Source organism: Pseudophryne corroboree, chromosome 3, assembly GCF_028390025.1.
Source record: "Pseudophryne corroboree isolate aPseCor3 chromosome 3, aPseCor3.hap2, whole genome shotgun sequence".
In the NCBI taxonomy this organism is placed as follows: Eukaryota; Metazoa; Chordata; class Amphibia; order Anura; family Myobatrachidae; genus Pseudophryne; species Pseudophryne corroboree.
The window spans coordinates 687013530-687034170 of record NC_086446.1 but is presented as its reverse complement, the minus strand read 5'-3'; the positions used below and the strand labels follow the sequence as shown (position 1 = coordinate 687034170).

Sequence of the window (20641 nt, the reverse complement as noted above, 5' to 3'; positions counted from 1 at the left end):
AACCAGCACCCCACCCAACCCACACTGTATCCCACCTGCACAGTATCCAACCCACACTGTAAGAGATCAACATTGTAACCTGCACTGTATCTAATTTGCACTCTATCCAACCCATGCTCGGTTGGAGGGTTAGGCTGCGACCCAGGGGGTTAGGCTGTGTGTGTGTGGGGGGGAGTTAGGTTTAGGCACCACCAGGGAGGATTAGGCTGCAGGTATAGGAGTGTTAGGTTTAGGCTGCAGGGATATGGGGGGGGGGGGGGGGGGCGTTAGGGGGCCATTGGGGGATGGTATACTTACCAACCCCTGTTGGGATTCTATCGGGATGGCGTGGTCAGTATTCTGACCGTCGGCATCCCAAATGGCAGCAGATCAATCCCCAATTTATCTGAATAATGCATGAGTATGCAGCCAATCAGTGCTCTAGGATTCCGTGCCTCCTGAATATTTCACCATGCAGTGCCTCACTGCTGTCACTGGTTACTAGTGCCTCACTGCTGTCACTGGTTCCTAGTTCTCAAATAATCACCACACAAACAAATATATATTAGTATTTCAGAAGTCAGATGGTTTTAAAATAAAATAAAAAAATGGGACAAATGAAAAGGCACGTTAGTGCATTAATAACTTGTTTATTTTAACAGCAAATGCCAATGTCTGTTTTACGGCAACAATCATCAGCCCTAACACCCTCCATATCACTAGTCAGGGATCAGACTCATGACTCCATAATCATAACACACGAGGGTGGTGCTTACACTCGAGCTACTGTTGATTTTAAAAGCACCCCGTGCCTCAGCGAGGTCACTGAATTTTATGGACTTGACAGGCTGCGTTTTTAAAAATGTGTTCGGCACATAAATATTTCATCAGAATTTATTTGGAAATCTAAACAACCTTTACATACAGTAATAAGTACAAAAAAAGGAAAGTTTCAATACTTGACAATATTTATTATATTACAACCTTCAGGAATTAAGTGGAATCCAATTTTAAAAAAAACCCCAACAAACAACTTTGTATGATCTTCTTAATCAAAATAGGCACAAAGTATATTGATCACATACTGGTGATCTAATCAAGACCATAATCAACAGCTCCTAAGTCGTTCTCAGCGTAGAGTTTGAAGAAGGCGACGAGAACATCTGGTTCGGTCAAGGTGGACTTCACAGCTGGGTCCTGTAGCATGAGATTGTACCAGGCATTGAGGTAGGGGGTCTTCTCCAAATAGCTACAGAGTGGAAGGAAACTATAAATTAGTAACCATTTCATTAAAAGGGCCCCACCCATGTTATCCCGCAAGTGCTGCAATCAAATAAATGTTTTGTTTATTTTTCTACAATCAATCTATGTTACTACTATTTTTCGCTTTCTTTATCAATTACATAAGTATTATAGTTTAACAAAGTATAAAAAGAAATATGGAAGCTCCATCAACTGTGGGTGTATTTTTTATATTTCTGACCTAGGGGTCTGTTTACTAACCCTTGGATGGAGATAAAGTACCAGACAATCAGCTCCTGTTATTTTTCAAACACAGCCTGTAACATGACAGTTAAGAGCTGATTGGCTGGGACTTCATCTCAGTCCACTTTTTCTCTCTCCACGGCTTAGTAAATAGCCCCCCTAGTTATTAATTACAGGACTGAGATCGCCACTTGTTCACCTGTAGTTTTTCTATATAGGAATAGACAATCATTGGGGTCGATTCAATTTGGCAACTTATGAATAGCGCCGGGAATTAGCTCCCGACGCTATTCAATTCAGCTGCTAGTGACCCTCAATTGTCGGGAATTCTTCTCTCATCCCCAGGGGGATGAGAGAAGGAACCCGACAAAAGTGCTGCCTCACGGCCAGCGCGAGGCTAATTCTGTCGGGAATCAGCCTCGCGCCGGGGAGTTAAGTTGGAGAATGCCCGTTCTCCCGACAATTCAACCTGTTTAGTCGGTGAGAACGGGCCATCGCCGACTTAACTGGAGCTGAATTGAATAGCGTCGGGAGCTAATTCCCGGCGCTATTCATAAGTTGCCGAATTGAATCGACCCCATGGGTTGATACATGTAGTGAGCTCTATGCAAGAGATTTGACAGCCTACAGGTGTGCTTAAAACTATAAAATATTTCAAGGCACAATGCCTATAACGGATTCACCACAATGTGACATGAGTAAATAGGGATACAGTTACATTGCCGGCAGTTGGGATCCCGGCTGTTAGGATACAGACTGCTGACAATGCCGATATCCGGAATCCCGGCTAACAGGGGCCATTCCCACATGCGGGTTTCTGCGACACCCATAGAGTGGGAATAGAACCTGTGGCGAGTGCAGCGAGTCACCGAGCCTGCAATGTGGCGATCCCCACTGTCGGCATTCTGGTGTCCAGGATCCCATACCCAACGCGAGTAAATACAAGTATGGGTATTGTAATGATACTGTATATATAATATCTATCTATCTATATATTAGTATCCTCTTACTCTTTTACAGCAAAAACATTGAACCGCTCAAACCAGGGCCAGAACATGTAGTCAGTCATAGACACAGATTTTCCAGTGAAGTAAGGGGTCTTCCTTTTAGCGAACCGCTGAAAAAGAAATCAGACAGGGAAGGTCCAGGATTACACAAATGGTTATCCAAAACTTTAAATTCAGGGATACTGCAAAATTCATAAAGCAATAACTGTAATATAGAATAAAGGGTCACCATTAAACAGTCGGACATAATGTACAGTATTATCTAGATTAGACTATAAAGTGAACGTTCATAATGACAAGAGCACATAGGGTAGCACTTCATCTACCTATTGGGCCTAATTCAGACCTGATCGCTAGGGTGCGTTTCTTGCATACCTGCGATCAGGTAGTCACCGCCTACAGGGGGAGGGGGAAATCGCTGTGCAGGGGTGCGATCGCATGTGCAGGAGAGCTGCACAAACAGAAGTACAGTAAGTGCAGTCCCTGCACAGCCCAGGACTTACTCTTCCAGTGCGATGATCAGGGCCAATGCTGAAGTCAGAAACCCTCCCTTCAAACACTTGGACACGCCTGCGTTTTTCCGGACACTCCCTGAAAACAGTCAGTTGCCGCCCACAAACGCCCTCTTCCTGTCAGTCACCTTGCGATCGCCCATGCAATCGCTTTTCTCGCCCATTCCGTCACTGCCCACCAATCCCCGCCGCTGCGGACTGACGCGCCTGCACATTGCGGTGCATACGCATGCGCAGTTCAGACCTGAGCGCAGGCTGTACGAATATGCAGCTTAGCAATCAGGTCTGAATTAGGCCCCTTGTCACTCACTTACCTATTGTGTATTTTAGCTCTCTGGAAATCAGGGACGTGCGGTGAAGTAAATGGCTGAGGAGCCACTGGCTAAAACCAGAGCCTAAGTTACACACAATACTGTGTATGAGCCAAAGGGTTCATGTAAGCATTATGTAAATGTAGTATATGTACAATACATGTAGTATATGCTGCTGGAAATTTGGTGAGTTTTGATCAGAGATGTGCAGAAAAGACACTGCCTCACCTGCCATAGACTTTTTACTCCAGGCATTTTGACTATAAAAATGATTAGAATAATACAAAGATGATATATTTTTTTTAAGATTCTTTTTATTTTTCATATACAGTACTTCATATAGTCAAAACTCTGGTTTATACGTTAGTATGATAGGAATGGCCCCGCCATACCTGCCTTACCCCACCGCACGTCACTGCTGGAAATATACTGTATGTCACCTTCCTGCTATGAGGCCGCAATTACATTTATGGCTGTATACATACACTTATTATATACATTAAAAAAAATAAAGTTTTAGGGGAGTCAGAGCTGGGAGTTAGGAAGATGAGGAAGTCCTGTGCTTCCCTGGTGAGGGCAAAGGGCAGGTCCATAGTGGACGCCACAATGCCCATCCAACACTCAGGGGGGGGGGGGGGGGGGCGAGGGGGAAAGAGTGGGGCAGGTGCCGTGATGTCGCCAAGTGCCACTAGGACAACTGTAAATAAGATTTTACTTACCGATAAATCTATTTCTCGTAGTCCGTAGTGGATGCTGGGGACTCCGTCAGGACCATGGGGAATAGCGGCTCCGCAGGAGACAGGGCACAAAAATAAAGCTTTTGGATCAGGTGGTGTGCACTGGCTCCTCCCCCCATGACCCTCCTCCAAGCCTCAGTTAGGATACTGTGCCCGGACGAGCGTACACAATAAGGAAGGATATTGAATCCGGGTAAGACTCATACCAGCCACACCAATCACACCGTACAACTTGTGATCTGAACCCAGTTAACAGTATGACAAACGTAGGAGCCTCTGAACAGACGGCTCACAACAATAACAACCCGATTTTTTTGTAACAATAACTATGTACAAGTATTGCAGACAATCCGCACTTGGGATGGGCGCCCAGCATCCACTACGGACTACGAGAAATAGATTTATCGGTAAGTAAAATCTTATTTTCTCTGACGTCCTAAGTGGATGCTGGGGACTCCGTCAGGACCATGGGGATTATACCAAAGCTCCCAAACGGGCGGGAGAGTGCGGATGACTCTGCAGCACCGAATGAGAGAACTCCAGGTCCTCTTTAGCCAGGGTATCAAATTTGTAGAATTTTACAAACGTGTTATCCCCCGACCACGTAGCTGCTCGGCAGAGTTGTAATGCCGAGACCCCCCGGGCAGCCGCCCAGGATGAGCCCACTTTCCTTGTGGAATGGGCCTTGACAGATTTTGGTTGTGGCAAGCCTGCCACAGAATGTGCAAGTTGAATTGTGCTACAAATCCAACGAGCAATCGTCTGCTTAGAAGCAGGAGCACCCAGCTTGTTGGGTGCATACAATATAAACAGCGAGTCAGACTTTCTGACTCCAACCGTTCTTGAAATATATATTTTCAATGCCCGGACCACGTCCAACAACTTGGAATCCTCCAAATCGTTAGTAGCCGCAGGCACCACAATAGGCTGGTTCAGGTGAAACGCTGACACCACCTTAGGCAGAAAATGAGGACGCGTCCTCAGTTCTGCCCTGTCCGAATGGAAAATCAGATATGGGCTCTTATATGATAAAGCCGCTAATTCTGATACTCTCCTGGCTGAAGCCAGGGCCAGTAGCATGGTTACTTTCCATGTAAGATATTTCAACTCCACCGATTTGAGTGGCTCAAACCAATGGGATTTGAGAAAATCCAAAACTACATTAAGATCCCACGGTGCCACTGGGGGCACAACCGGGGGCTGTATATGTAGTACTCCTTTTACAAAAGTCTGGACTTCAGGAACTGAAGCCAATTCTTTCTGGAAGAAAATCGACAGGGCCGAAATTTGAACCTTAATGGACCCCAATTTGAGGCCCATAGACAATCCTGTTTGCAGGAAATGTAGGAATCGACCCAGTTGAAATTCCTCCGTGGGGGCCTTCCTGGCCTCACACCACGCAACATATTTTCTCCAAATGCGGTGATAATGTTGTGCAGTCACCTCCTTCCTGGCTTATACCAGTGTAGGAATGACCTCTTCCGGAATGCCTTTTTCCTTTAGAATTCGGCGTTCAACCGCCATGCCGTCAAACGCAGCCGCGGTAAGTCTTGGAATAGACACGGTCCCTGCTGAAGCAGTTCCCGTCTTAGAGGTAGAGGCCACGGATCCTCCGTGAGCATCTCTTGAAGTTCCGGGTACCAAGTTCTTCTTGGCCAATCCGGAGCCACGAGTATAGTTCTTACTCCCCTTTGCCGTATAATTCTCAGTACTTTTGGTATGAGAGGCAGAGGAGGGAACACATACACTGACTGGAACACCCACGGTGTTACCAGAGCGTCCACAGCTATTGCTTGAGGGTCTCTTGACCTGGCGCAATACCTGTCCAGTTTTTTGTTGAGGCGGGACGCCATCATATCCACCTTTGGTTTTTCCCAACGGTTCACAATCATGTGGAAGACTTCTGGATGAAGTCCCCACTCTCCCGGGTGTAGATCGTGTCTGCTGAGGAAGTCTGCTTCCCAGTTGTCCACTCCCGGAATGAACACTGCTGACAGTGCTATCACATGATCTTCCGCCCAGCGAAGAATCCTTGCAGCTTCTGCCATTGCTTTCCTGCTTCTTGTGCCGCCCTGTCTGTTTACGTGGGCGACTGCCGTGATGTTGTCCGACTGGATCAACACCGGCTGACCCTGAAGCAGGGGTTTTGCCAGACTTAGAGCATTGTAAATCGCTCTTAGCTCCAGTATATTTATGTGAAAAGACATCTCCAGGCTTGACCATACTCCCTGGAAGTTTCTTCCCTGTGTGACCGCTCCCCAGCCTCTCAGACTGGCATCCGTGGTCACCAGGACCCAGTCCTGTATGCCGAATCTGCGGCCCTCTAACCGATGAGCACTCTGCAACCACCACAGAAGAGACACCCTTGTCCGTGGTGATAAGGTTATCCGCTGGTGCATCTGCAGATGCGATCCGGACCATTTGTCTAACAGATCCCACTGAAAAGTTCGTGCGTGGAATCTGCCGAATGGAATCGCTTCGTAAGAAGCCACCATCTTTCCCAGGACTCTTGTGCACTGATGTACAGACACTTTTCCTGGTTTTAGGAGGTTCCTGACAAGTTTGGATAACTCCTTGGCTTTCTCCTCCGGAAGAAACACCTTTTTCTGAACCGTGTCCAGAATCATTCCCAGGAACAGCAGACGTGTTGTCGGTGTCAACTGAGATTTTGGAAAATTCAGAATCCACCCGTGTTGTTGCAGCACTAATTGGGTTAGTGCTACTCCGTCCTCCAGCTGTTCTCTGGACCTTGCCCTTATCAGGAGATCGTCCAAGTAAGGGATAATTAATACGCCTCTTCTTTGAAGAAGAATCATCATTTCGGCCATTACCTTGGTAAAGACCCGAGGTGCCGTGGACAATCCAAACGGCAGCGTCTGAAACTAATAATGACAGTTTTGCACCACGAACCTGAGGTACCCTTGATGTGAAGGGCAAATTGGGACATGCAGGTAAGCATCCTTTATGTCCAGGGACACCATAAAGTCCCCTTCTTCCAGATTCGCTATCACTGCTCTGAGTGACTCCATCTTGAATTTGAATTTCTGTATGTACAGGTTCAAAGATTTCAGATTTAGAATAGGTCTTACCGAGCCGTCCGGCTTCGGTACCACAAATAGCGTGGAGTAATACCCTTTTCCTTGTTGTAGGAGGGGTACCTTGACTATCACCTGCTGAGAAAACAGCTTGTGAATGGCTTCCAATACCGTCGCCCTGTCTGAGGGAGACGTTGGCAAAGCAGACTTTAGGAACCGGCGAGGGGGAGACTTCTCGAATTCCAACCTGTAACCCTGAGATACTACCTGCAGGATCCAGGGGTCCACCTGTGAGCAAGCCCACTGTGCGCTGAAATTCTTGAGTCGACCCCCCACCGCTCCCGAGTCCGCTTGTAAAGCCCCAGCGTCATGCTGAGGGCTTTGCAGAACCCTGGGAGGGCTTCTGTTCCTGGGCAGGGGCTGCTTGTCCTCTCTTACCCCTTCCTCTGCCCCGGGGCAGATATGACTGTCCTTTTGCCCGCTTGTTCTTATAGGACCGAAAGGACTGCGGCTGAAAAGACGGTGTCTTTTTCTGTTGGGAGGGGGTCTGAGGTAAAAAGGTGGATTTTCCGGCAGTTGCCGTGGCCACCAGATCTGATAGACCAACGCCAAATAATTCCTCCCCTTTATACGGCAATACTTCCATATGTCGTTTAGAATCCGCATCACCTGACCACTGTCGCGTCCATAAACTTCTTCTGGCAGATATGGACATCGCATTTACTCTCGATGCCAGAGTGCAAATATCTCTCTGAGCATCTCGCATATAAAGAAAAGCATCCTTTAATTGCTCTATAGTCAATAAAATACTGTCCCTATCCAGGGTATCAATATTTTCAGTCAGGGAATCCGACCAGACCACCCCAGCACTGCACATCCAGGCTGAGGCGATGGCTGGTCGCAGTATAACACCAGTATGTGTGTATATACTTTTTAGGGTAGTTTCCAGCCTCCTATCAGCTGGATCCTTGAGGGCGGCCGTATCAGGAGACGGTAACGCCACTTGTTTTGATAAGCGTGTGAGCGCCTTATCCACCCTAGGGGGTGTTTCCCAGCGCGCCCTAACCTCTGGCGGGAAAGGGTATAATGCCAATAACTTTTTTGAAATTAGCACTTTTCTATCTGGGTTAACCCACGCTTCATCACATACATCATTCAATTCCTCTGATTCAGGAAAAACTACAGGTAGTTTTTTCACCCCCCACATAATACCCCTTTTTGTGGTACTTGCAGTATCAGAGATATGCAAAGCCTCCTTCATTGCCGTGATCATATAACGTGTGGCCCTACTTGAAAATACGTTTGTTTCTTCACCGTCGACACTAGATTCAGTGTCCGTGTCTGGGTCTGTGTCGACCGACTGAGGTAAAGGGCGTTTTACAGCCCCTGACGGTGTCTGAGACGCCTGGGCAGGTACCAACTGGTTTTCCGGCCGTCTCATGTCGTCAACTGATTTTTGTAATGTGCTGACATTATCACGTAATTCCATAAACAAAGCCATCCATTCCGGTGTCGACTCCCTGGGGGGTGACATCACCATTATCGGCAATTGCTCTGCCTCCACACCAACATCGTCCTCATACATGTCGACACACACGTACCGACACAGCAGACACACAGGGAATGCTCTTATCGAAGACAGGACCCCACTAGCCCTTTGGGGAGACAGAGGGAGAGTTTGCCAGCACACACCCAAGCGCTATAATATATATGGGAACAACCTTATATAAGTGTTGTATCCTTATAGCAGCTTAAATATATAAAATATCGCCAAAAAAAGTGCCCCCCCTCTCTGTTTTACCCCGTTTCTGTAGTGCAGTGCAGGGGAGAGTCCTGGGAGCCTTCCTCACAGCGGAGCAGAGCAGGAAAATGGCGCTGTGTGCTGAGGAGAATAAGCCCCGCCCCCTATTCCGGCGGGCTTTTCTCCCGGAGTTTGAGATATCTGGCAGGGGTTAAATACATCCATATAGCCTCAAGGGCTATATGTGATGTATTTTTTAGCCATAAAAGGTATTATACATTGCTGCCCAGGGCGCCCCCAGCAGCGCCCTGCACCCTCCGTGACCTATGGTGTGAAGTGTGTGACAACAATGGCGCACAGCTGCAGTGCTGTGCGCTACCTTCATGAAGACTGAAAAGCCTTCTGCCGCCGGTTTCTGGACCTTCAATCTTCAGCATCTGCAAGGGGGGTCGGCGGCGCGGCTCCGGGACGAACCCCAGGGTGAGACCTGTGTTCCGACTCCCTCTGGAGCTAATGGTGTCCAGTAGCCTAAGAAGCCAATCCATCCTGCACGCAGGTGAGTTGAACTTCTCTCCCCTAAGTCCCTCGATGCAGTGAGCCTGTTGCCAGCAGGACTCACTGAAAATAAAAAACCTAAAAACTTTTTCTAAGCAGCTCCTTAAGAGAGCCACCTAGATTGCACCCTGCTCGGACGGGCACAAAAACCTAACTGAGGCTTGGAGGAGGGTCATGGGGGGAGGAGCCAGTGCACACCACCTGATCCAAAAGCTTTATTTTTGTGCCCTGTCTCCTGCGGAGCCGCTATTCCCCATGGTCCTGACGGAGTCCCCAGCATCCACTTAGGACGTCAGAGAAAATGGGATGGTAATTCACCATGCTTACAGTTGTACTGCTGGCCGGTGTAAAAAGTAGATTGCCAACATTGTGGGCGATATAGTGATTGACACGTACACTACCAACCTAGTGAGAGAATAGATGTATAACTAGGGTTAATGGCTCTCAGGGCCAATAATAAAATGATGGTGACCCTTAAAACTTTTAAATACTCTTATATCCGGAGTGCTAGTTCCTACTTAAGCAGATCCAGCTTTAGTTGGTATTGCTATATACATTTCTAATAGAACAAAATAGAATATATGTGTACAGCATGGATGGTGTGATGGTTAGCATTACTGCCTCACAGCACTGGGTTCAATTCCCACCATGGCCCCAACTGTGTGGAGTTTGTATATTCTCCCCGGGTTCCTCACACAATCAAAAAATATACTGGTAGGTTAATTGGCTCCAACAAAAATAACGCTTTCGTGAACGTGTGTGTGTACATGTGGTAGGGAATATAGATTGCAGAGCCGTAACTAGGGGTGTGCCGATGGTGCCTTGCCCACAGCGCAAATGCACTGAGGACGCACCATCGGGCATCACACCTGCTAACTCCGAGCCCAGACTGCTGAAGGCGGAGCCGCCTGTGTCCCGCTGACGGCAGCGCCGCCCGCGTCCCTCTGAAGCCGCCGTTGCCCGCCCACGTGGACACAACCGTGTCCCGCTGAAGCCGCCGCCACCCGCCCACCTGTGTTCCGCAACTTCCTCTGAACTTGAAGCCGCCGCCTGCCTGTGTCCAGCTTCAGCTGGACACAGGTGATCGGGCGGCTTCAAGTTCAGAGGAAGTGTTCAAGCCGCGGCGGCGTCTGTGCAGCCTTCTCAATGGCCCAGCGGCAGCCCGGCCCCCCTCCCCTGCAATATGGAAGCCGCTGCCGCCCACCAGACTCCTGCTGCTGAAGCCGCCACCCGCCCGCCCGCGTCCCCGTGAAGCCGTGCCACCCGCAACAGCACGTAAGTGACTACAGTACACTACACTACACCCTAAGGGTAGGAGGGGGGGGGTGTAAGGGGGACTGGCTGCCGTACTGTGTTAAAGGGGGAAAGGGGGACTCTGCCTGCCATAATGTGTAAAAGGGGGACGCTCTCTGTAGTAACATGTAAAAAAGGAGACACTGCCTGCCGTAATGTATAAAAAAGGGGGACGCTGTCTGCCGTAATGTGTAAAAAAGGGGGACGCTGTCTGCCATAAAGGGGCTCTACCTGGTGTAGTGGTGCTACTGTGCGGCGTAATTTGAATAATGGAGACTACTGTGCACCATTATATGAATTGCTATTATTGTGGCCACACCCCTTTCCCGTGAAGCCACGCCCCTATATATTTTGCGCGTGTCCACGGCACGCACTGCCGCCGGTTTGCGTTAAGGTGGGGGGGGGGGGGGGCCGATGCCATTTCTTGCACACAGCGCTAAAATGTCTAGTTACGGCACTGATAGATTGTAAGCTCCACTGGGGCAGGGACTGATGTGAATGACCAAATATTCTGCAGAATATGCCCAGTGTATCTATACGCTAAGATGGAACTGTCGCCCCCTCCCCACAAGGCCATGCCCCATGATTGCATAAAGTCTATATGGAGCACAGGTTAAACCGATCCCAGTGATCCCATACATGTGCCCGTCAGAAACAGTGGCTGTGTTTAAAGATGCAGAACCACTTACACCGGAGGCCATGTTGAGACATAGAAATAGTATTAGCGTACGCTACCAGAAGTTGTTCCTAGTGGAGTGGGCAGGATGGGGGAGGGATAATACTGTAAAGTGAAAGTCTGTAGGAAGGTGCTAAAATTTAATAATTTAGAGTCATTTATCCATGGCAGGGCGGGGCCTAGTTATATGACAGCTTGTCCCCTCCCCAGAGCGATCAGCTGCATCTCCTCTCCGGGCTTCTCCAGTCAGCAAACAGGATCAACTATGAATGTTGCAGGAAGAGTAAGGATATGTACATAGGCCATCATTCCGAGTTGTTCGCTCGTTAATTTTCTTCGCATCGCAGCGATTTTCCGCTAACTGCGCATGCGCACTGTTCGCACTGCGGCTGCGCCAAGTAAATTTGCTAAGAAGTTTGGTATTTTACTCACGGCATTACAAGGTTTTTTTCTTCGTTCTGGTGATCGGAGTGTGATTGACAGGAAGTGGGTGTTTCTGGGCGGAAACTGACCGTTTTATGGGAGTGTGTGAAAAAACGCTGCCATTTCTGGGGAAAACGCAGGAGTGGCTGGAGAAACGGGAGAGTGTCTGGGCGAACGCTGGGTGTGTTTGTGACGTCAAACCAGGAACGAAACGGACTGAACTGATCGCAGTGGCAGAGTAAGTGTCGAGCTACTCAGAAACTGCTTAGAAATTTCTATTCGCAATTTTGAGAATCTTTCGTTCGCAATTTTGCTAAGCTAAGATTCACTCCCAGTAGGCGGCGGCTTAGCATGTGCAATGCTGCTAAAAGCAGCTTGCGAGCGAACAACTCGGAATGAGGGCCATAGTTATTTACACACTGCAACCGGAGTCATGTGCTGGAGTGTAAATAAAGTTGAATTGTTTTCAATTTCTAAATTGAAAATAAAATAATAAGTTCAAACTAAAATGACAGCTGAAATACCAGATATGATTATCTATTTCTGATTCAACTACAGCTAAAACACCTGCAGCGGCCACTTTGCTAGTGTAAATTGAAGCACTTATGTCGAAAGCAGGCAGAAGAAAACACAATTTTAAATGAAATTCTGACATTCTCATGAGTACAATTCCCATTTAAACATCAACAAGTTAATTTAACTGAAATAATGACTTTTTCCATTCATAATACATAACAATCAGTATATAGTAGTTTTCCCAGTATTATAAAGCAACTCCACAGAGCATACTTGCCTACTCTCCCGGAAGCTGCGGGAGACTCCTGTTTTTTGGGGTAGCCCCCCGCACCCCTGGAAGAGTAGGCAGGTCTCCCGCATCCTAGTGATGCGGGCAGGATGGAGAGATAATCTCCCGTATTAGGGGGTCCGTGGGGGAAGGGTAAAAAAATTGTGATGTCACAGCCCGCCCCCCGAAGACTCCTGCAGGGTCTCCTTAAAGTAGGCAAGTATGCCACAGAGATCTTATAAATATTGGTACAGAAAACAAGTTGCTGTCCCCAAACAGTGGGGTCAATCCAATTAGACCCGATGATCTCGCAGGTACGAGTCATCGCGGCCTGAATTCGCACAAAAGTGCTTGCCACCCTGTAGAGGTCCAAGCAACTTTGTGCTAATTGGGGCTGATTTCAGCCCACGTTGGGTACTGTTGCCGGCATTGAAACGCCGTGGCAACGGCACATCGCACCCTTCGAATACAAGTGGATTGACCCCAGTGAGTAAATACTGTAAGTAATCCACATTCATAGTGGTACAATATTGTTACCTCTTCAAGTTTTGTGAATTTCTCCAAAAACTGTTCCTTCAATTCAGTTGTATCCTCCTTATTGTTATTTGCAAACAGAATCTTGTACAGCAGAGTTATTATCTGTATAAAAACAGGACACAATTTTAGTACTTTGCTTAAAGCCTGCCTGACATGGACTACTACTTGCTGGGTAATAATACTAATGAGCCACTAAACCCAAATACAATGTAAACCTACAATATAAAAAAGGGACACCCCTTCCGCATTCAACCCCCCAGTTTCTTGTCCCCCCTCCTAGCAAGACTACCCGTTTGTTTATACACACTATATGCAGTATCCTATTAGGGGCAAAGCCGTTTCAGCCAATCAAAATGGCCATATATCGCGATTAATGACTGACCGGACACAGTTGGAATGGCAATCATGCGAGATCACATGGGATCAAGTCCCTGATCCCATGTGTTTTTGCGGCTCTGGCGGATTATGCTTCAGGTGCCTGATGCCGGCCACCAGCAAACCCATTAGCAGTGGGAAAGTACTGTACTGCTGCTAATAGGATACCGCCCTAAGTTACAGCACCCTCTTCTGCATATTGTACTGTATGCATTTTATCTGTAGCAGTCTCTTTTGTTTTTTTGAAGATTTTCACATCACCACCTCCATTCAGGGGCGTATCTACCCATTGGCCAGGATGGCACTCACCAGGAGCGCCAGCCGAGCAGGGGGCGCCACCCGATGGTGCCACCCTCGGACAATGGGTGGAATCCCTTAAGCCGTAGTATCTGGCAATACCTGCTGTACCGAGCTGCCTGTGCATTGCCTGGGATGGAGGGCGGATGATCGCTCAGCAGGCAGGAGCTGGTACCGGCACCGCAATGCACTACAGGGAAGAAACTGAAAATGAACTACAACTCCCAGCAACCCCTGCTGTCGGAGCTCCCGGCGGCAAGGGCTGCTGGGAGCTGTAGTTTATTTTCAGTTTCTTTACGTAGCTCCTGCCTGCTGAGCGATCCTCCGCCCTCCATCTTAGGCAGCTCGGCACAGCAGGTATTGTCAGACACTACGGCTATCTGCCGGGATGTTGTGGGGTGGGGACTAGGGCTATCTTCTGTGTGGGTAGGCTATGTATGTGCTGGGAGAGGAGGAGACTACTACTACGTGCTAAGGGCGGACTACAGCTATGTGCTGAGAGGGGGATGGGGACTATGGCTATGTGCTGGGAGGGGGATGGGGACTATGGCTATGTGCTGGGAGGGGGATGGGGACTATTGCTATGTGCTTGGGGAGGTGAGAGGCTATGTGCAGGGGGGGGGGGGGGAGAGGGACTATGGCTATCTATGCTGGCAGGAAACTATTGTTATGTGATTGGAGGGGTGTGAGGTGGGGACTATGTATGACTGTTGGGAGAGGTGGAGGCTACGGCTATGTGCTGGGGGGGCAATGGCTATTGCTTGGAGAGGTGGGGGCTATGGCTATGTGCTGGGAGGGAGATGGGGACTATGACTATATGACTGTGGGGGCTTATCTGGCACTGTGGGGGCATATGTGTATCTGGCACCGTGGGGCATATCTGGCACCATAGGGACATGTGTATCTGGCAATGTGAGGGCATATCTGGGACTGTGGGGGCATATGTGTATCTGGCACTGTGGGGGATATCTAACACCATGGGGGCATATGTGTATCTGACACTGTTGGGGGCATATGTGTATCTGGCACTATTGGGGGCATATGTGTATCTGGCCCCCCCATTTTCATTGGCCACACCCATTTTTTCATGCACGTGCTGAAGGCACGCAGTACCACTAGGGATTTTTTTTCTACTTGCACTACTATATGATTATACTACCTGGCCTTGCCTCCTCAGCCAGGCCATGCACTGCTGATGTCTCCTTAGTGTTATAAGAATTACTGTATGGGCATAGTGTGTAAAGGGAACTTCTACTGTGTGGTCATCATATGTATAAGGGTTACTACGGTGTAGCGTAATTTTAATTAGGGGAACTATTGAATGGTCATGCCCCTTTCCCACAAGATCATGTCCCTTTTTTGCACATACACCTTCCCTATTTCAAATATGGGGGGTGCCAGTCCCTTACTTTTTCAGGGGCACCCAGACCCCTATATACACCCCTGCCTCCATTAACCCCAGATTTCTCCTTGACATCCCCTTTTGTATAGCACCTTCTATTACCCGTTCTACACCTTCAGCACCTTGCTCCATCACCTTTCTCCTGCTGGTATTCCAGCCCCTTTTTGACAGCATATTTCACTACCTTTCCTGCATCTCTTCCACCACGCACCTTCACTCCCATTCCCTCACCGGGTGTGGATCATAGGGTCGACCACACTTAGGTCGACATGCATTAGGTCGACAGTAACTAAGTCAACACCTAAAATAGGTCGACACAAACATAAGGTCGACATGAGTTTTTTTGGTGTCGTTTTCTTCGTATGGTTACCGGGAACCCCAATTTAGTGCACCGTGTCCTCTCGAATGGCTCGCATCGGGCAAGGTGCCTAATTGCGCTCGGCACAGGTTACCTTTCTCAATTGTAGTCCATGTGGATTGCAAAGTTCCAAAAATAAATAAAAAATTTGAAAAACTCATGTTGACCTTTTGTCGAGTTGACCTAGAACACATCGACCTAGTAACCATGGGGGTAATTCCAAGTTGATTGCAGCAGGATATTTTTTAGCAGTTGGGCAAAACCATGTGCAGTGCAGGTGTGGCCGATATAACATTTGCAGAGAGAGTAAGATTTGGGTGGGTTATTTTGTTTCTGTGCAGGGTAAATAGTACTGGCTGCTTTATTTTTACATTGCAATTTAGATTGCAGATTGAACACACCACACCCAAATCTAACTCTCTCTGCACATATTATATCTGCCTCACCTGCAATGCACATGGTTTTGCCCAACTGCTAACCAAAATCCTGCTGCGATCAACTCAGAATTACCCCCATGTCAACCTAGAAACCCTGTTGACCTAATATATGTCGACCTAAGTGTGGTCGACCTAGAGACCGGATACCTCCCCCACCACCTGTATCATAGTGAAACATTCCTCCACCACCTGTATCAGAACCTGCTTCTTCTATCAATCCCCCTTTATTCCTGCACTTACAGTATGTAAAATCAAGTTTAGTAGACTTGTTAAAAGTGTCTCAGGGGCAGATGTATTAACCTGGAGAAGGCATAAGGAAGTGATAAACCAGTGATATGTACAAGGTGATAAACCCACCAGCCAATTGGCTCCATTATGTAAATTAACAGTTAGGATCTGATTGGCTGGTGCCTTTATCACCTTGCACATATCACTGGTTTATCACTTCCTTATGCCTTCTCCAGGTTAATACATCTGCCCCTCAATGCTCCATCCGTCACCAGCGATAGATTGCGCAGCTGCAGTATCAGCAGACTTTCTACATTTTCTGTTTTGAAACTTTACCAATTACAACCCAATAGCTGTCCCCCCAAAAAAAAAGAAAATGTTTATACCGAGCAAGCAAGGCACAATAGTTTAACAGCAAGTCGGCCTTTAATGTATCATTACTGTGTAAATGGAGAAGGTGCACTAATATGACCAGCCAGCTGCAATCTGACTGCATAATGTATTTGGTCAGTATAATAATAATTACTCATCAATGCTTCAATGTGAATGATCCTCCTGTACATCTACTGCTTGTAATACAGGTGGGAAGCGTCAAAACCCCCTATCTCCACCCCCCAAGCAAACAGTATAAACAAAGATCCCTGTCACTCCTACCGTGGAGAAATACTCCAGTAGAATCTTCTCTTGTGCCTTTACGTAAGGATCTGCGGGAGTCAGCTTAGTGCCAGGAAAGGCTTCATCCAGGTAGTCACACACAATGGCCGATTCATAGATTATTTTACCATCAGAGGTTTCGAGAGAAGGTACCGCACCCAGGGGGCTTTTCTCCAGAAACCAATCCGGTTTGTTCTTTAAATTAATATTCACGATTTCATGCCTAAAATTAAAAGTTTTTGTTTTTTTGTGGTTTTATTTTTGTCCATGCGCCTTCTGTGCTGCTCTGTTCATAACTTAGGGGGACATTTACTAAGCAGTGATAAGAGTGGAGAAGTGAGCCAGTGGAGGAGTTGTCCATGGCAACTAATCAGCACTGAAGTAACAGTTTGCATACTATAAAATGATACAGAGCTGCTGATTGGTTGATAGGGCAATTTCTCTACTGGCTCACTTCTCCGCTCTTATCACTGCTTAGTAAATGTCCCCCTTAATGTCCAAGATAAAAATACACTGTTATAGCCAAACCATTTGTCCTATCTTTGCTCCATCATTCCGCCTATTTGTATTTAAAGATGTCCAAATTTCTTCTAAATGCACTGTGGATCATGTGACAGTAATAATTAAAATAAAGATTTATTTTGATTCGTAAGGGGCATTTTTCCATTGTTTTTGCAATCTAAAGACCAAACCGATGAAAAACCAATCAAATGACCACTTTAGAACATTGGCTTACTAACAATCTTTTATTAGTTAAAAAAAAAATAGAAACACTGGATTTACTATGGTTAGGACTTGCCACAAAGCCACCCAAATGATAGAATTTATGTGAAGCAGTGCACAGATCAATGCTGGCTTTATTTTAAAATTGTGGCATTTAAACAATACTCAGTTGCTATTAAGTGACCTATTGATTGCCAACAAAACATACCATATACACTATTTTTACACCACCACCCTGAACTACCGACACAAGGCAGGATGGATCCAAGAGTTCATGTAATATAACCATCTGCATGCTACAGTAGAAATTTATATTCTTTAGATGAGGCAACATTTCTCGGATCTTCACCTGTCTAGGTATAGCAAGTCTGTGCCCACTGACAGGAGTGGAGCCTGGTGTGGATTTCTGTAGCTGTAGCCCATGCAATGCTGAAAGAGCTGTGCATTCCACTTTACTGTAATTATTAGGACCCCTACATTTGTCATTGCTTTATAAAATATACAAAATGAAACCATGGACCTGCTATAACCCAACGCAGGTTTGAAAAGCATTGAATGACAACAATCTAACATTTATATAGGTAATTTATGGGCTTACTTTATTCTCTTGGCAAAGAGGACAAGCCTGGCTCTCTGGGCAAAGGGGCAGAATCTCATGCTGTAAAGTCGAATGACCCCTTTTGGTACTGGCCCTGGGGCATCACTGCCTGAAATAAATAATTTGCATTCAGTAGGTACATTACAGACACATAGCAAAAAGCAAGCTGGAGTCTAAAATGTTTACTTATTTCTATTCCATGTAATGCGAACATTACAATCACTTTTACATGTATATTCCCTATAGAGATGAATAAAAACATACTTTCCTTTAAGGCTCATTTAAGGCTCATTCACTTGGATCAAAAGTTGCAATCAAGGTTTCACCACTGCTCAGTGTGAACCTCCAGAAGATCCTGTCATATGTACTAGTATCCACAGCTGTGTCGGCTGCATTCTCAGAATGTAAGAGGCTGACGAGCCATGTGAATGCACAGTCACAGTAATCGGCTGGTGATGATGTAGTGCGCCGGGCAGCCCTCCTGCTGCAGCAATCAGCATGCCAGTGTACGCCACATTGTGGCCAGCTCTTACTAACAAAATGCGCAAGCACCAGAGCAAAACACTGAACGGGTTCCCTTCTGTATACTGTAAGTTGTCATCCTAGTGGATATCAGGACCAAAGGATTCACAACAATGGTAACTGCAATTGCATACCTCCCAACATGACCCTCTCCAGGAGGGACAGAATGCTCTGCTTCTGAACTTCCCTCTTAATGTATGATTGCCATCACCTGTGCTGAAACACCTTTCTTATCCATTAATCTGTTCAAAACAGGTTACAGCAATCCTAAATTAAGAGAAAAGTCCACAAGCAGAGCAGTTTGTCCCTCCTGGAGGGTCAGGTTGGGAGGTATGAAATTGCAACCATAAACGTGCATACACACTTGCCGAGAAAATGAACGACGTCGCTCATTTTCACCTTTCCTGAGCGACATCATCTCTTTTGCTGCAAGTATGTATGCCGGCGGCGATGACGAGCGATGTACAGCCTTGCGGGTCATTAACAACACTTGCTGTCGGCCGTGCCTCAGTGTCATTCAAGAGCTGCCTGCACGGGCCGGCCGCGGAGTGACATCACTAAGCGATATGGTCGTCATATCAGTCAGTGTGTATGCCCGGCCGCCGACTGCTCCGGCCCGGGAGGGGAAACACTAGGCAGATCGCTCACAGAGCACGTCGCCTAATGTGTACCGAGTACCGACCAGAACATCATTATTTAGAGGAAAACAAAACAGTAACAAAAACAAAACAAATCTATCTGAAAATATATAAATCATCTTCTATTCAGTAAATAATTATGGACCGGGACTCTAGAAGACTATCAGTGAAAGCAGAACTCCATATACTGTATACTATGCATTAAAGTTATTCAAAAGGTAAAAACCTAAACATAAGCTGATACACATGAAATGCAGCATCATCCAGCTTCTGCTATCACTGCCCAGGAATCTCTCCTCTCTCTAGCATTGTCACACACACAAAGTCCATACTTGCCTACCTGACCCTCTCCATGGGCCAGATGTACTAAGCTTGAAAAGTGATAAATATCACTGTGATAAAGCACCAGCCAATCGGCTCCTGTCATTTTTCAAACACAGCCTGTGACATGGCAGTTAGGAGCCGATTGGCTGGTGCTTTATCACAGTGATATTTATCACTTTTCAGGCTTAATACATCTCCCCCCATGAGAGAGAAAATGCTCTGTTCCTGGACTTTCCTGGTAATGTATGATTGCCATCACCTGTGGTGAAACACCTTTCTTATCAATTAACTAGCTCACCACAGGTGATGGCAATCATACATTACCAGGAAAGTCCAGGAACAGAGAATTTTCTCTCTCATGCCATGGGGGGAGATGTACTAAGCCTGAAAAGTGATAAATATCACTGTGATAAAGCACCAGCCAATCGGCTCCTAACTGCCATATTACAGGCTGTGTTTGAAAAATGACAGTTAGGAGCCAATTGGCTGGTGCTTTATCACTGTGATATTTATCACTTTTCAGGCTTAGTACGTCTGGCCCATGGAGAGGGTCAGGTAGGCAAGTATGACACAAACTCAGCCCTACAGCAATAATAACACACTTACCCTTCCCCAAACTCCTCTGTGATCTGGACATTTCTGGAGACTGTCACCAGGTAAGGATCCTGGACCTGTGCTACAGCAGAAGTACAGAGATTAATGGCACATTACTTAAACACAGCAGTATCCCACCCATATCAAGCCTGACATACCAGAGGGGGGACTGTAATAATGTATGCTTAGTAACCAGTTTCCCTACAGCCTATATAGCTCAGCCTGTCTTAGACCCCACCCCTCCCAACTAATGATCAACCAGAAATACAGCTTCGCCTATGCATGACTGGCAAACACATAGGCTGACATGTAGATAATAGCATATTAATGTCATGAAGATAACAAATACACTATTACAACATACATTTATAGTCCACTGTCTAAGTTTGTGCTGTTGAAGAACTAACACTGTGGCA

The 20641-nt window shown here is 46.8% G+C and overlaps 1 protein-coding gene across 3 annotated transcripts; it reads right to left on the bottom strand.

Moving 5' to 3' along the window:
* Positions 1-925: 925 nt before the first annotated feature.
* Positions 926-20412, bottom strand: LOC135056610 (glutathione S-transferase omega-1-like). 3 transcript variants are annotated; one of them, XM_063962008.1, is made up of 7 exons: positions 20384-20412; positions 20238-20307; positions 18148-18256; positions 16827-17049; positions 13076-13177; positions 2475-2581; positions 926-1228 (listed from the first exon to the last, which is right to left on the bottom strand). In XM_063962008.1, exons 2-7 carry the CDS (start codon positions 20266-20268, stop codon positions 1072-1074), a joined length of 729 nt encoding a protein of 242 aa, XP_063818078.1. In that variant the 5' UTR covers positions 20269-20307; positions 20384-20412; the 3' UTR covers positions 926-1071. The 3 variants fall into 3 exon arrangements, with proteins under 3 accessions (XP_063818078.1, XP_063818079.1, XP_063818080.1); XM_063962009.1 differs by lacking the exons at positions 20238-20307; positions 20384-20412 and adding an exon at positions 19648-19748; XM_063962010.1 differs by lacking the exons at positions 20238-20307; positions 20384-20412 and adding an exon at positions 18412-18435.
* Positions 20413-20641: the final 229 nt, after the last annotated feature.